We start from the raw sequence: 13,901 nt of genomic DNA on the forward strand, positions 1-13,901 counted from the left end.
CGAACTAGGTCATTTCAGGACTAACATACGGTTTAAATTTTATTTCAATAATTTGCTTTTGCGTAGGGGTTTTTAGCAGTGGGAGGAAACCGGAGGACCCAGCAAAACCCACGAGGTTGGACAAGTGACCCTACTCCTTGTCACGTACAACCGGGGAATCGAAAGCGCGCCAGTTGACTGAATGACAGACCTTATGATACAGCGCCATATACTAACCACTCGGCCACAGGGCTTGCCACGAGACGCGAGTAATTACTCAAGCGCACGCTACGCTCGCGTAAAACCAAATTTACGTGAGTGATTAAGTACTCGAGCAAATATAAAAAATAATTAATCAGAAATAATTGAATATCGTAATATAAAAAGCCGTAAACAATTTGTATGCCTTCATATCGATGCACTATTGCGCACGCGGCGTGTCTTTCCAGTGCCAACTGTTGTTACTAAAAATACTTTGAGACACGTACTGCCAGGCGGTTTTTAAGCGGATGTCCTTTGCCGTGTCTGGATAATCAAACATTGAGCGGATGTTGTCGTTTCTATTAATAGCAATTCTTTCGATCCCGCATCTTTTCTGCAAATTGATTGGATTGAAATTGTTTTGCCTGTTCTTTTACCTTTCTAAGCTTTACCCGAATCCCCTCAGCACGCCAACGATGGCAAAGGGAAGCCCAGTTTCTCTTGCAACGTTCTTGTCATGGGAAGACGATTTACAGATAATATTACTGCCAAGGAAATAAAAGAGTATGCATTGTCATTGTGTGTGAAATAGCTTTATTCAACGTCCGCTTCCACCGAAGTGACAAGAGCATTGCCATTAGGCACATGAAATTTAAATGGCTACTCACGCACATCATTCTGTGTGAGTAAATACATGTACTCGCCTCACTCGTGCAAGTCTATATTTGCGTGAGTAGTCATCTACTCGCCTCCAATTTGCTCGTGGCAAGCCCTGGGCCATCCAACCCCCCTATACCAGATGAAATATTGGACTCACGTGAGGGATAGTGACTATAGTGTGTATCTGTATTTTAGGTTGTTTACTAATACATTAAAGCTAATTGTTTAATAAAATACAAGAGTGAATATTGTTTATTTTATCAGGTGTTGTTGCTATGCATATAGAAACATTAGAAGCTGTTCATAAAGAAAGTAAAAGATTACCTCCTATACAGAAGGTAAGTGATATAACTATTTATATTTCACTATAGAGTCAGGATATGCCAATGGACATGGATAACGATTCATAAAGTCAAATTTATGTGAATACTTAGTATTCTTGCAAATTTTTAAAACAAATATAAGGAAAAAATGAAATATATCATTTCGAAAGAGCCATCAGCATTGGGTCAGTCTAACCATTGAGCTCACTAAAGTATGTGTGATGTGATCTATGATTTTATTTGTTTATTTATTAATTCTCCATGCCCCTGACTGTTAATAAAAGTAAACTTTTAGATGTGTACTTCCAGACCATTTGTTGAATCTGGGTAATCAAGACTGAAGATAATTTTATTGTCTTTTCTGCATCTAGTTTACATTTTGGTTCAAATTTGTAGGTTTCTTGTAAAGTAGTATAATGCTGAAGTTAGAATTTAATCGTAAACCTGCTGTATGAAAGATATCAAATATATGAAATATATGAAATTAACCACAAATTTATCTTTAGCTCCGAATTTTAATAATTGTTTGATATTATGATTACAGCCCAAGCTTCTCACTCCTACATTACTGCCATCAGAAGAAGTTGTCATGGACGGGTTACGAGTTTATCTCTTGCCAGATGGTCGAGAAGAAGGAACAGGTGGCAACATGGGAGGACCATCTCTACTACCAGCAGAGGGCGCTGTCTTCCTTACTACCTATAGAATCATATTTAAAGGCACACCTTGTGATCCATTAGGTTTGTACATTAAAATTATGTTCGCACTATAACCTATCCAAATGAATCAGAAGTGGTAAGCAGACTCTACCTCATATTTTAGTCGTGTTAATTACTGAACATATGGTTGGTTTTTTTTTCTTATGAGACAGAACTTCTATAGTAAATGTCATTTACCGTAGAAGATTTTCCCACAGGGGAAGACCTATTTAAATATTTATTACTACTAGTCTTCATTTATGTGACGAATAATTGAGTATATTTTATGATTTTGTAAAACTTTTCTATTTATTTAGCCTGTGAACAAATTGTTATTCGCTGCTTTCCTATATCCACCATTACGAAAGAGAAGAAGTTAAGTGTTCAGTATTTACCTCATTTAGATCAATGGTTACAGGAAGGATTACAGATACGATCAAATGCCTTTCAGGTTAGTGAAATGAAATGAAATGGGGTTTAGCATCCTAGAGCTCAGGGTAAGCAGAGCCAGAAGCAATTTATCTCTCCTTCTAATTGAGGCCAAATGTTCAAACTTGGTGAGAGCAATTGAACTCTGAGTATAGATTCCTTACATCAATACCTTGACTAAATTCGATGGTGAGAATTTGATAGGTCAAGACTTTGGAAAATAACAACTCGGCTTTTAATTGAGGTAGAATGTTTAAACTTGATGTAGATGTTCATTAGGTGAATGTCTTGACTGAGTTCAATGCTTAACATTTCCTGATAAAGCTAAGCAGAGTTAAGCAATTTCTTTGGTCGATGCTTTGGGACAAGATAACTTTGATTCTAACTAATGGAGAGTGATGAAACTTAGTGTATAGTTTCACTACCAGGTACTTAAAAACCTTGACAGAGTTTGATCGTTAACATCTTATGTTTAGACTAAGTATAGAAAATCAGTTTGATTGCTCGATACTTTTGAAAAATGTGCAATTAATTGATATGTGCCTTTTATTTATTTGGGGATTTCGGTGGGGGACATCAGCCTCACTGTTGGCTTGTTTGATTTGATATGCCCATACGGAAATGTGTTCACATATTGTCAGCGCTCACATTTGTCCGCCATCCACATGTTATCTGATTGTTTTAGAATTTGTACATAAGAATGTCTGGGCTGTGTAATGGTGTAATGGTACCAATAATTAATTTGTCAATATGCTTTTTAAAGAAATGATTTGTTAACTTTTTTTTAAAACTAATATAAAACCTCATTTTTTCAGTTAATGAAGATCGCCTTTGATGAAGAAGTAGGTTCGGATGATGCAGAAACGTTTAGAAAGCTTACAAATAAACTACGCAACCCACCAAACATCTTCCACACTTTCGCATTTAGCGGTCAAACGATTCATGAGGCCACACCTCTGCACAAACATAAAGAGAAAAATGCTTCCTTACGGTAAGTAATTAGTAGGCATGTATTTATAGAGGATAACTAACTGATTTACAATTGGAAATGTGGTTGTATATTGCCGTCGCCCACGTCCGTCCGTCCGTCCTTCGCCCACAATTTCTTGTGAACACTCTAGACTACATTTATTATCTGATTGTTTTGAAATTGATATATGTTGTTGATATTAGTGAGATGAAGAAGCCTATTGATTTTCAGCGGTTTCCGATAATTACTGCCAGAGTTATGGCCCTTGATCACTTTGAAAAATCTTGTGGACGCTCTAGAGGCTAAAGTTAATATCCGATTGACTTTGAATTTATACACAGTGTTTAAGGTCATGAGATGAAGCCTATTAACTTTCAACGATATCCGATAATTACTGCCAGAGTTATGGCCCTTGATCACTTTGAAATATCTTGTGGACTCTCTACAGGCTAAAGTTAATATCCCATTGACTTTAGATTTATACACAGTATTTAAGGTCATGAGATGAAGAAGCCTATTGATTTTCAAGTTTTCCAATTACTGAGTTATGGCCCTTGATCACTTCAAAAAATCTTGTGGATGCTCTAGAGGCTAAAGTTATCATTCGATTGACTTTAGATTGATACACAGAGTTTAAGGTCTTGAGACGAATAAGTTTATTGATTTTCAATGCATTTTGATAATTTGAACAGCTAAATCCATGATATTAAATGTATCGTATACTAAACATTAGCATGGAGGAGAACTTTATAAAAGCCAAACAAATTCTTATGATTTTCTGATAATTACTTAATGAGTTGTTACTCTTAATCAGATTTTAAGTATTATAAATGTTTCATTTCCAAAAAATGTAAAAATATACGACAACTCTTGTTAATTGCCTGGGCGATTTAGCTGCTGTGGGCGTATATTTCGTTGCCTGGCAACCTATCTTAATTTTAGGCAAAACATGTAATTGCATCGTTTTAATTTCAGGCAATTTGCGAAGCGTACCTTGTTGAAGACGGCTCGTAAAGCTGGGTTAAAATCTAAACAAACAACTCATAATAAAAAGAAGTATGTATTACCGACACCTCCATCCACTAGACGTAATATATCTCCTCGATCATCTGATAGTGAATCTGAACGTCCTAATAGTGATGTTTATGATGATCTCTCTAGTAAGTATATTAAAATAGTTATCATTAATTGCATGTTGTGAAGATAAGAATTACTTATCTCCCCTAGAAACTCTACTTTCTGTGACAGTATAATTATGGGGTAATGGTGATGAATTTTAATGAAAAAATCACCTAATTTTACTTTAACCCTTTCTACATTCTTAACCTTCTTGAATCAGATGATTTTTCAGCAGATCTGTCTAAATCACTACGTCGAAGGATAAAATTTATAACAATAGTTTTTGGTGAAATGATGGCAGCAGTCCCTAGATCGAAGGGCAATACAGCTATAGATATTTACTAATGAGGGTTCAAAGAGTTAAATAGAACTAATTATCCTTTTTCTCCGTTTTCCCTCCAACTAGAATCCAAGTTTAACCCCAATCTGTTTTCTTTACTGTCTATCTATCTAATATATATATATATGTTTTTATGATTATTATCTTCTGCTACTAGGAATTGAAGGTTTGATATTGTTTATTGTAGTAGATGTAAATGTGTTGTTATTTGTTACCTGTGTCAAAAAAGGAGGGAGATAATAGTCAGGAACAATAGCTGCTCTAACTCTAATAGTAAAACTGCTTCTTGGGACAATTGTTTGTTTTTTTTGTTAGTAGCTCTGTTATAATTCGCTCTGCTTGAGAACAAATACTAAGCTAGCTATAGTTGACCAATATTACAAGTCCTAAATCAACGATTTTATTTGAAAACAATAAGTATATTTTGAGAAGTATTAATTCTGCTTCCATTTAATAAAATTAAAAAGGTTTGATAAGACTTTGTGTATGATAGATGTGAAACAGAATAGAACCACATTAGACTATATACAGTATACTAATATTTGGACATGGCAGGCATTTAGAACAGAGGTCTATCCTCAAAATAGAGTAGATAGTTCTCTGTGTACACGCTCTTTCAAATATACAAATAGTTTTTCAAGGTCATTTGAACAAATATTTTATTATTCTTCAACTTAAATAAAAGAAGAATTATCTTTCATTTTTTTGTCTAAAGTAGATATTTAATATATTAATTCATTTAAACTAATCTATTTTCAAAAACAAACAAAAGATGAAGGCCAATATTTTTATTTGAAAGTTACACAATTTCAAGAAATCTAACAATGCACAAATCATTTTAATTAAGTCGAATATGGAAATAATAAAATCAAAATTCAATGTGAACGTTATATTTTAGTTGAATGATTTTTTGTAATTTTTTAATACAACATATTAGCATGAAAATCTTGGATTATTCCAAAGCGATTTACTTGTTTATGACTATGCTATAAAAGTGTGTTGTGTATTGTACTAGAGTTTAATGTTTTTTTTAGTTCAGTAATTAATATAAGCTTCCATATGGCTTCCATATATACCAAAATTGCCATACTTTTATTGGAAATAACCACCCGATAAATACTTTTCTGGGAACCCATCTTTAAACTAATGAGAAAAATATATTCGTTGCTAAAATAGTAAATCTTGAGAACTTTTCAATAAACGTAGCAGCCATTATGAATGACATGTCACTTTAATTTAAAGACAAGGAGTGGATGAGCTCTTTAACATGAACACAGTTAATATGCATGTCGATAGCACTCACTTGTTGTTCCAATTTGTAATATTTGACTTGTTTAAATTATTGGGGCATATTATGCAATTTGGGTCTGTAATTTTAAGGAGCTGTGGTGGCTCAATGAGGAAGTCAGAACTAGAGGGCTGGCAAGGGACAGCATCTAATCTCATTTGGATGGGTACAAATAACAAGGTCCTCTGTACACATTGGCATGCACGTAAAAAACCTGTGACAGCTGGATAAATGTGTCAGTCATTAATGAGTATCACCTATTTATTTTGGGGAGATTGAGATGGGGAATCTTTCACTTGTTAATAATGAATACATTATAAGTATGAAAAGGAATTTGACCTGCTGGTATACTTCATTTGTTAACATGATAATTAAGATCTTTAATAGTTTTTTGTATAATATGAAATAGAATTTTGATTATTGATAAGATTTTTCAGATACGATTTATTATTATTATTACTTGAAATTTGACTAGCTGCTGTCTACTATTGATATTAATTACAAGTTAATATATTTTGTGTGTTGAATTTCAGTAATTGATGAGAGTGAATTTGCAACATCTCTTTCAAATGATCCGAAGAATTTAGAACGTTTAATGGAACGACCAAGTTACCTGGACTACCAGAGATTAGGTTTTGCTAATCTGACAATGGCAGGTCAGAAGTCAAATCGAGATCTCTTTAGAATTTCTACTGTAAATGCCAATTACTCTGTCTGTAGAAGGTAAGAAAAGAAAAGAAATAGAAAATATTTTAAATTCACTTCTGTTTCCTTGCATGGTGTAGTAATAGATATGGCTGTGTGATTTCGTGGTTTGATTTTCGGAAATAAGTTTGTACCGGTAATAATTATAAAAATTTCAAGATAACAATTTTCTAAAAAAAAAAAAAAATGTATCTTGGTTCGTATTATTATACAGTAAACATATAAATTTTATGTTATAGTTATCCTGCCCTGCTTGTAGTACCTGCTGCAGTCACTGATGAAAGTATTAGAAAATTTGCTAGATGTCATCGTCAATACAGGTAGGTTAGAATGTATATATACAAATATATAAAACCTGTTGCACCTATCTCTCCTACAACTAGAATAAAGAGGTAGTTTGAATTAATTAAGATTTTTGAGCTGGGCGGGGGGTCGGCCGAATGGTTAGCACATGCATACTGTATCATAAGGTCTGTCATTGAGTCAACTGGCGGGGTTTCAATTTCCCGGTTGTACGTGGCATGGAGTAGGGTCACCTGTCCAACCTCAGGGGTTTTCTCCTGGTCCTCCGGATTCCTCCCACTGCTAAAGACCCCTATGCGCAAGCGAATTATTGAAATAAAATTGAACCATGTGTTAGTCCCGAAATGACCTAGTTTGTGTCAAGTGGACCTTAAACCCTCTCTCTCTCTCTTTGAGCTATGAACACCTTTTGGAAAAAATAATATTCTTGAGATGTGGTGTTATTATTTTAAGAATGTACTGTGATGTATTATGTGATTGTATTACAAATACAGTGATGTATGACGTGTTTTTTCAGATTACCTGTGATAACATGGAGACATCCGAGAACTAAAGCTCTATTGTTACGAGCTAGTGGTTTACATAGTCGTGGTCTTATGGGTATGTTACGACACAATCCATCTGCTGGTAATTATCTAGTATTTTTTGTTAAATCCATGCAGTTCTGTTAATCAGTAAATGACTTTTGAGATGTTTTTCTTTGTCAGATAATCCTATCTGTATCAGCCGATGTTTTGATATTGGTAGTTAATTACATTGATTCTCATGTTAAGGTAATATTGCCTCTTTTACTAGAGAAGATGAAATATTCAACTATCTTACAACTATATTTAACTGGTTTATACTAATTGTAGGAACTTCAAGTGGAGAAACATCATCTAGTATCGAACAAGAGAAATATTTTATGGCGGTTGTAGCTGCTACACCAAACAATGCTCGTTCTTATCATCCATCCTATAGTGATTCTCTTACTAGTCTAGATTCCCTCATGATGGTTGGATTAATGGATCCTCTCAATATACCAGAAACACCCGATGTTTTACGTCGTGGTGGTGTTTATAAAGGAACGCCGGCTGCTAGATCTAGTGTAGCCCATAAACCTAAACCTGGATGTAAGTTTTGATATATTTTCTAACTGTACTTATATCTGCAACAATTCACATCATGAAGTTGTGGTCTTTCGGGTTCTTTATGGCCAATGTTTCATTATGTGTTCCGTTCCTGTGTCTGCACAATTAAGCCAAAGTTGAAACTAGACAAACTGACTTCTGCTTAATTTTTTTGAAAGGGTTAAATCAACAGATTTGAATACTTTATTTTGATCTTAAATAGGTTTAGGTCCTTTAAGAAGAACAAAAGATAATACTGAATGACTGTTAAACTATTTAGATTCCTACCTATTTTGCAAATATTTTTCCGATAGGCTCATTTCATAACTTTAGGTTATGTCTGTTTGTGAATTGTTGCAGAGCTCATTTTCATAATCCGTTTATTATTCATGTGATCATTTGAGTTTTATAAAGAGTTAAAAACTGTTATGCAAGTATCTATAAAATGTGAACAATTCAGTTTCTGTCATTTCTTTTTTTCTTTTCATTTGGTTAATCTTTTTTAGACATTTTTCTTATGTGCCTCAGTGCTGAGATGATTTTTAAATTGCTATACTTATTATGATATTTCTCTGTCATTCTTAACGAAATTTAGCATAAGCCTTTTATTATTTTCCTCATTGCTGAATTAAAGATCTACTTTATTATTGTACTGACTGTCGTATTGTGACCATGTTCTTATTCTGATTTGTGTGATCTTAATGGTGCGCTCATTGATGATCAAAATTACTGTATACGTCACTAGGGTACTTGTAAATCATATTTGATACACTATACAGAAATAGTGACTCTAGAAAAATAGAAAAAGACAAACACCCAAAATCTGCAGCATTACTCAGTGACACTTACTTGTAAATACAAAACATATCAGACACTGATTAGTTTATTTTCCATAGTCAGTAAAGAATTCATGCTTTTTGTTGCATTAGTTGTATAATCTTGGTTCAATCTTCAACAAGACTATGTTCTTGTAAATTAGTAGTCAAGCAGCAAACACAAACACCCTGTAGGCATTCACGATCAGTAATGAAGGCACCATTACTTCATATTGTATTACTATTCTTATCTATAATGCATCATTTAATCTGATTTTAAAGATGTTGATTTGTTTCTTTACAATTATTTGTGTATAAAGTCTGATTTATAAAACTGTTTCATTCATTAACTATAAAGAAATGCTACCGTAGTCTGAAAATAGATCTATTAACATTTTTTTTCCTTCTAATTTTTGCAGTGCTAATCATAATTATTTTGTTTAGTTTTTTTTTATTTTGCATTTTGCTTTAATTTTTGCTATTTTGCATTAGCTACTACCACTACTACTACTGCTGCTGCCACTACTGTGGGTGATACCAAGAGGAGCGGAGCCATTAGTCATACTGTACACCGACTGCGTACTAGCTTTGGCAAAGGCAGTAGAGCCACTCGTAGGTTTAAACCACTTGTTAGAGCTTAACATAAAACCTATAAAAGGCCAGTCTTAATTAATGAAAGTCTTTTGCATTTATTGCCCAAAATTCATATATGATCTAAAGACATTGTCTAAATATTGCATAAATTGTATTATGTACCGGTAGGTGAAATATCATTGAGAAAAAAATCTTACCGTACTCAACAGAATAAGTGTGCACACCCATTCTCTTAATCTCCAAGAATTTTATCACGAGTACTTGCTCTGTTCTAATACACTTAGACACTTTAATATTGTAATAGTTTAGTGTGTAGAGGAAGTTTTGCAAAGAGACATTTCTGATCAACCTTCCCAATTTTTATGAGGTTTTGTGTAATGTAGTTTTGTTAAATAAATTAAGATAGTGTTCTTTTCTATATAAAATTTACAAGTGTTATGCTTCACAGATTTTAGAGACTGTTAACAGTTACATTAATTGGGGACTTGTACAAGACATGTATGAAAACACAGGGGTGTCAAATAATCAAAATTGAAAATGTATTAGTAATATAGTTAAATTACTATTAGTCTAAATCTGTTTTAAATGAAAATAACCCAAAAAACTGTTAGATGTCTCTATATTTTACAGTCGTACTGCGCATTTGTTCATCAGCACTTATTTGGTTGATGACGGTAGTCTTAAAAAGTTATAATTAATTTCGCTGTCAAATATACAAAGATTTGAAACTAAAAACTATGATTTTCCAATTGCTGCAAAAGAATTACGTAGTTTAGTGTTATGTACATCTGTTATTTAATCATGTTGTTTATATGTTAGTTTATTGCCCAGTCATTTACAAATGTGACTGGTGCCAGCAAAATCAGTCACTTAGGTCACTTCATCAAAATTGAGTTCTATACATTTCCTGAAAGCCACAACTGTAGGCTTTAAAATGCAAAAATATTGCCTTTTGGACTATTAATTGTAAAATTATTTGATGTGAAATAGACAACCAATTTCTATTGTTTTAGGGAGAATCTTGATCATGTATGGTTCAACATCCCTTTTTAAAAATCAATTTTTGAGTTCAAATAATTTAAAATACATTTCCTGAAAGCCACAACTGTAGGCTTTAAAATGCAAAAATATTGCCTTTTGGACTATTAATTGTAAAATTATTTGATGTGAAATAGACAACCAATTGCGATTGTTTTAGGGAGAATCTTGATCATGTATGTTTCAACATCCCTTTTTAAAAATCAATTTTTGAGTTCAAATAATTTAAAATGATTTAGAATTCTGAAAGAAAACATTTCAAAATATTGTTTGGTGATGATAACTAAAAATCAATAATCTCACCACTGATCACTGCTGTATATAGCCTATAGCTGACTGATTTTGTTGGCACTAGTCACAAATAGTAAATACTGTATATTAAAATCAACTCACTAATAAAAACAATAACAGATATATTTTAGATATAACAGTTACAGCTTGCACTTCATTTATTCAGATTAAGCATAATCTATTTGATACCACCATTTTTCTTTATTGACTTGAATTAACGAAGAACAATGTTATTGTTTTCATTTTGAGACACATTACTTTTAATTTGTAGCCTGTATACTATAGCCTTAGTTGCTTTTAACCCAAATAATGATATTAATATATAGATAATTAGGGAAAGATATATTTATGTTGATGCTTTAATGATCTTCATTGCGTTTTATGCTGCTCTTAGCTAAAGACCTTTTTTGCATTTTTTTAAGTCTTTTCCTTTATTGTGATGTTTGCTGGTACATATTTTAGCACAGTTGATATAATTTTAAGCATGTTAGAAATTATTATGATAAATATCAAATAATTGAGTTACCAAAAGAAGAATTTTGTATTGTCTTAAAATGATCTGAATTAATAAGCCAAGTCTACAATTAACAGTTCAAGTAACAAAATATATTTTTTTCCAGTATATTAATAAGATTTTATTTTTTTAAATGAACAATGATTACATTTCCAGTTCTGACTATGCCAAGGAGAGCTCGAAGAGGCGTACAAAGTAATACTTGTTTGTCAGCGAATGTGTCCACTGCATGTTAACTAAAATTCTGTTGATAACATGTCCGCGTCATGTAATAAGATAGACGTTATTACCTAGAAAGCATTTTCCTGTTATCATTCCCCGATAGAATAGTTTCACCAGGAATTAGGATTATTTCATTTTAGTTGTGTGTGATTTGTTAACAAAGCCACATGACTTTTATTTGTGATTGTAATTGCACTGTTGTTTATTAATTGACTGACTTGTGACATTTATCAGTAAAGATCTGGATGAGATGCTCAATCAAAGTAATCAAAGGAAAATTAATTTCATTTCTTAGCAATTGTTCTATGGCATATATTAGATTACTCAATCCTACGAAATCCATCAAACATGTAATGTTGCTCTATGCTTTTTGTGCTAGATATATTGATTTGAGCTTGTTTTATCCCCCATCTTCATTAGCTCGGTTTGTGCAGAAAACTTGGATGTTAAACCCCATTTTAGTTTACTTCTGTTCAATTATACTGAAATCCAGTTAAAGCTAGCTAAACTGGAATGCAGGGATGTAATGTCTTATTTCTCTTTACAAGGATTCAAAACTTATTGAAACATTGTACTTATGTATAATAAATCAGTGATTGTTATCCCATATAACTGTGTCAATCACTAAATCAGTAAATGCCACTAATCATGACTAAAGGATTAGATTCGAAACCCGGAGTGAGGGGCAGTTATGTAATTTTATGGCTCGCAGGAATTCTCTTTCCTTCCTAATATATAGATTGTAAAGTAAATAAATCTTTTGAAGTTTCCTTCAACAATTTCTGTTAACTCTGACAGCTTTTTGGGTTTTTTGTTTTTTTATGGTCACGTCTACAATGCTAGCTAGAAGATTTTGCCAGATAGCAATGTTTCTGCAGATGTGCTTGTTAAAGGGACAATAACACTCTTGCTGGCTTGACAGCTCCAGAAAATAAAAAATAGCCTTATTCTAAGTACTAGATGTGTTAGTGTCCTACCTGTTGTGTAAATTATCCATTAAATCCTATTTTACTTGTCCAAAGGGTTCAAAAATATTTTTAAATCCAAGTCACATTTGAAAAGCTTTACGTCAGGCTTTTCAAATCATTTAGTTGAATTTTTCCAATTTTTTAAATTAGGTGTGTTAAGATGAAATTTGTATCATCAATTAATTGGAATATTGTGAAATAGTGCAATTTGTTGACCAGAATAAAGATTGGGACATATTATTCAGTTACAACAAGAGTGGTATTGAGCCTTTAAGTTCCGTGTTTTGGATTGTGGAGTTTAGAAAAAAAAGGCTGAGTTTTTACCTCAATTAGGTGTTATGTGTGGATGATAGTTGGAAACAACTAAAACATGTCCGAAATAAGAATGATAACAGGAAGGGATTTAGGCTATAGTATATGTACGTGCGATAGATGTTTGCTTACAATTGCTAGTAAGGAAGAAATGTTAATAACTTTATGTAGCCTCAGCCAATTTAAAAGATATTAATTGTAGAGATTTTATTTTTTTTTGACAGGATTGTTTTTTTGTCTTACTAATAAAAGATCTTTGTTATGTAAAACCTAATACTAACTAAAGATGACAAATATCAATAAAGGGAACTATTATCATATTTTACCCTTTTGCTTTGTAATTTGTATGTATATTCCATAATAAGAGTTAATAAAATATAAAACTTTTATAAACCTTTTAGATAAGTATATAGATAACCCAAATGGCATGCTCTTTTCTCAAGATATCTTCTATATTCATAATTAAATATAGGAACAACTAAGACTTCTACCCCAAGTAATGGCTTTAAATGGATTTATTTAAATCTAGAATTGTTTTAGCAGTGCTTTTAAAAGATTGATTTATTAAGCTACAGATGTTGTTTTTTTTTCATATATTCTTTTTTTTTATTAATTGTTTTCTTCTTAGTTTACTAATGTATGTTTTTATTTCAACTGTTTATGTTTAAACAAGCCAATAGTAATATATTGTGCATGTTGAAACTAATACAATTCAACATCTAATAAAACCAAGTTCATATTTTATATCAATTAAAATTTATTTATTAATGATTTTTATTGATGCTATTAATTAAAGGGTGCACATATTAGTTTTATTATAGATACATATACATTTGAAATTAGATATGAGGGGATAAGATTGTAGTTAGAAATATTTCTAGAAGGGAGAAAATGATGCTATTTTTTCTTACATTAATTAATTGCTTAATCCTATTATTTGGGATTTACTTTAGTTCGTAAGATGTATTGGATAGTTAATGAATTTTATTTTTTTAAAATTTAAATACTTTTATATTTTATTTT

The 13,901-nt window shown here is 32.1% G+C and overlaps 1 protein-coding gene across 3 annotated transcripts in view; it reads left to right on the forward strand.

The window, feature by feature from the left end:
• Positions 1 to 13,901, forward strand: part of LOC126825040 (myotubularin-related protein 13) — an 82,268-nt gene that overhangs the window by 55,088 nt on the left and 13,279 nt on the right. For 2 of the 3 annotated variants that reach the window (XM_050554464.1, XM_050554465.1), the window contains exons 21-29: positions 1,105 to 1,178; positions 1,708 to 1,903; positions 2,179 to 2,312; positions 3,106 to 3,281; positions 4,236 to 4,420; positions 6,541 to 6,730; positions 6,952 to 7,032; positions 7,533 to 7,642; positions 7,870 to 8,127. In XM_050554464.1, coding sequence (XP_050410421.1) covers positions 1,105 to 1,178; positions 1,708 to 1,903; positions 2,179 to 2,312; positions 3,106 to 3,281; positions 4,236 to 4,420; positions 6,541 to 6,730; positions 6,952 to 7,032; positions 7,533 to 7,642; positions 7,870 to 8,127 — 1,404 coding nt within the window. Of the gene's footprint in view, positions 1 to 1,104; positions 1,179 to 1,707; positions 1,904 to 2,178; positions 2,313 to 3,105; positions 3,282 to 4,235; positions 4,421 to 6,540; positions 6,731 to 6,951; positions 7,033 to 7,532; positions 7,643 to 7,869; positions 8,128 to 11,532; positions 11,572 to 13,901 lie in introns of all 3 variants that reach the window. The other variant, XM_050554463.1, reaches the window with a different exon arrangement.

Source organism: Patella vulgata, chromosome 6, assembly GCF_932274485.2.
Source record: "Patella vulgata chromosome 6, xgPatVulg1.2, whole genome shotgun sequence".
Lineage (NCBI taxonomy): Eukaryota > Metazoa > Mollusca > Gastropoda > Patellidae > Patella > Patella vulgata.